At 47.4% G+C, this 3,117-nt stretch overlaps 1 protein-coding gene across 2 annotated transcripts in view; it reads right to left on the bottom strand.

Moving 5' to 3' along the window:
* Positions 1 to 3,117, bottom strand: part of ATP7B (ATPase copper transporting beta) — a 53,682-nt gene that overhangs the window by 33,256 nt on the left and 17,309 nt on the right. For both annotated transcript variants that reach the window (XM_019525164.1, XM_019525163.1), the window contains exon 5: positions 1,240 to 1,401. In XM_019525164.1, coding sequence (XP_019380709.1) covers positions 1,240 to 1,401 — 162 coding nt within the window. The remainder of the gene's footprint in view (positions 1 to 1,239; positions 1,402 to 3,117) is intronic.

The raw sequence follows: 3,117 nt of genomic DNA, 5'->3' as shown, positions 1-3,117 counted from the left end.
GAGAGAGTCCAGAGAAAAGCCACGCGCATGATCAGAGGTCAGGAAAGCAGACCTTACAAGGACAGGCTGAGAGCCATGGGGCTCTTTAGCCTGGAAAAGTGCAGGCTCAGGGGTGATCTGATGACCACCTATAAGTTTATCAGGGGTGACCACCAGTTTCTAGGGAAGCGTCTGTTCACCAGAGCACCCCAAGGGATGACGAGGTTGAACGTTCATAAACTGCTACAAGACCGTTTCAGGCTGGACATAAGGAAGAATTTCTTTACTGTCTGAGCCCCCAAGGTCTGGAACAGCCTGCCATTGGAGGTGGTTCAAGCACCTACACTGAACACCTTCAAAAGCAAATTGGATGCTTATCTTGCTGGGATCCTATGACTCCAGCTGACTTCCTGCCCTTTGGGTGGGGGGCTAGACTCGATCTTCCGAGGTCCCTTCCAGCCCTAATGTCTATGAATAGAAAAGGTATTTGATAGCAGCCTTTACCTACCTGAAGCGGAGCTCCAAAAAGGATGGAGCTGGACTGTTCTCAGTGGTGGCAGATGACAAAAAAAGGAGCAATGGTCTCAAGTTGCAGCAAGGGAGGTTTATTAGGAAAAACTCTCTCACTAGGAGAGTGGTGAAGCACTGGATCAAGTTACTTAGAAAGGTAGTAGAATCTCCATCCTTGGAGGTTTTTAAGACCTGGCTTGACAAAGCCCTGGCTGGGATGATTTAGTTGGGGATGGTCCTGCTTTGAACAGAGGGTTGAACAAGATGACCTCTTGAGGTCCCTTCCAACCTTAATTTTCTATGATTCTATGATATATCACACTTTTATCACATACTGGTACTTTATAGAAACACTGACCAGTTAATATCCCTAGAAGCCACACAGCCCTTTGAAGTCTGAAACTTTTACTGACCATACATTATTGATTTTGCAAGAAACAGGATTTATTTGGTCCAGCCTTTTATTGGACTAACTGTATAGTGGAGAGAGACATTAGGCAAGCTTTCAGACACAAAACACCCTTCTCCCTCAGGTTGCCTGAGGTCACCTGATATCACCAAATAAATCCTACTTTTTACATATTATCTGGACCATCACAGCTACAGCACAACAACACTAATTTTGACCTGTACTGGTAAGTTGCATATTAGCTGCGAAGTCAGGAAGCCTTTTAGAAAACAATCATTTTAAATTTGCTTTAACATCACCTTATACTTCCATTGAAAAGTTTTTAAAAAGTTAAAACTTACCTCTATAATTTTTATAATATCTCGAGGTCCAATAATTTCAGGATCAAACTGGACATGAGCTTTGCAAGTTGCAAGTGCCACTGAAGCATATAAAATGCCATTAGTTTTAGTTAGTTTGGATTCAATGTTGTGGACGCAGGAAGCACAAGTCATCCCTGTAATCTAAAGAACAGACTGCAGTTAGTGGTCTGTGGAGCAAAGAGCAGGCTCCACTCTCAACACTCATGCTGAGATGGAACTGGTAAGTAGTTTTCTTGCCAGCAGTGCTGCTGTTGGTTGACACTAACAAGATTAAAAAGATGAAACACACAAGGGCAGGCACCAGTGGTTGTAGAGATTTATCATTTATACTAATTCAATGAACACCCAGAAAGTATAAAGCTTATAAAATTTATGGGCATTTCTCCCAAGCCTTTACTGTCAAAACATACAAATGCAAATTAAATTGGCCCACTTGAGAAAAACCAGAAGAAAAATCACAGGTTCTACAGCAAAAGGTGTTTGGGTTTTAAGAGATTAACTCTGTTAGTTCTGAACAAAAGCCTCAGCATGAAGATGTTACCAACTACTGTGCAGCTGGAGGGACCATCTTATAAATGGCATGGAAAATGGAGGCACTGTTATTACTTAAGATCTCATAACACTTTTCATGGAGCAACTAGGTTACCTAGAGGTGCCTTTTGGATCAACACCATTAAAAGGGAAATAACGTTATCAGCTATTGGCTTTTTTGGCCATTGTAGCCAATAATGTTTTCCAATAATTATGCCTTCTGGCCAGGGCCCTGGATGCCTGGGTTCCCTCTTACCCAACGTGGCCAGGGCCCCTGGACACTTGGGTTCCCTCCCACAAGCCAGGGTGAGCCCAGATGCACACCCATCCCTTCACCAACAGGCCAGGCCAGGGTGGAGCAGAGCGGAGCAGAGCAGAACAGCTGCGACAGTGTGCCACGTGCTGGCGCAGCATAGGCTGTGGATTGGGGCAGGCACTGTAAAAGGCGCCGAATGCCACAAACATGACTGGGGTGGGGAGCAGCGGGCAGTTGCCCAGCCCAGCATAACTCAACCCACAGTGCCTAAGGGGTCCGAGTCTATTCAGTTGCCTGAGTGGGGCATAGGGGCTTGCTCTGTCCTTGGCAGCAGCAGCACCAGGAGGGGAAAGGTCCCTTCCCCTGCTGAAGTCCAGTGCCTAGGACCTAGGGTCCGGCTGCATGGAAGAGGTGGCCTGGTTTCTCCAGGCCTCGAATGGTCCCATGGCCGTGCCCTGGGCAGAGGGAGGAAAGCAGGGAGCCTGGCCCAGAGGCCATCCAGCGCTGGGCAGCCAGGAAGGCTCACACCTTCCCCATCAGCCCTGCTAGACAGGCTCAGGCAGCTGCTCCTGGGCTGGGGTTCAAAGGCATCATGTGGAAGAGCAGAGGCTGAAGGACTGTGCACAGCCAGTAGGGCTGCTAACTCTTCTGGATTGGCCGGGAGTCTACTGGAGTGGGCATCCATCTCCCAGTGACTATTGAAAAAAATCCAGGAGGTTGTACTGTTCAACTCATTCACAGTGTCAATTAATGACATTATGTCATGTTGGAGGAAGAAAAAAAATCTCCCAGAATAGCTTCAGTCAGAGTTGGCAACCTTAACAGCAAGTTGCAGGCACTGCTAGGCAAACCCTGTCTGCTGCAACTGGCACGGGCACATTTACATGTGCTCCAGGAGGTGGGGGGAGCGCTTTATTTAGAGCGGCTCTGAGTCCTGCTCTAATTAAGGTGCTGCTGCGTCTCCCGTATCAGCATCCTCACGCTCAGAAATGGTGGTGGGGGCACTTGAACTAAAGCTCGTGTGTGTGTGTGTGTGTGTGTGTGTGTGTGTGTGTGTGTGTGTGTGTGTG

The sequence above is a fragment of the Gavialis gangeticus genome, unplaced genomic scaffold (assembly GCF_001723915.1).
Source record: "Gavialis gangeticus isolate Ggan-Ray unplaced genomic scaffold, GavGan_comp1, whole genome shotgun sequence".
Taxonomy (NCBI): domain Eukaryota; kingdom Metazoa; phylum Chordata; order Crocodylia; family Gavialidae; genus Gavialis; species Gavialis gangeticus.
The sequence above is the reverse complement of the archived record's forward strand: the minus strand, read 5'-3'. Positions and strand labels throughout refer to the sequence as shown.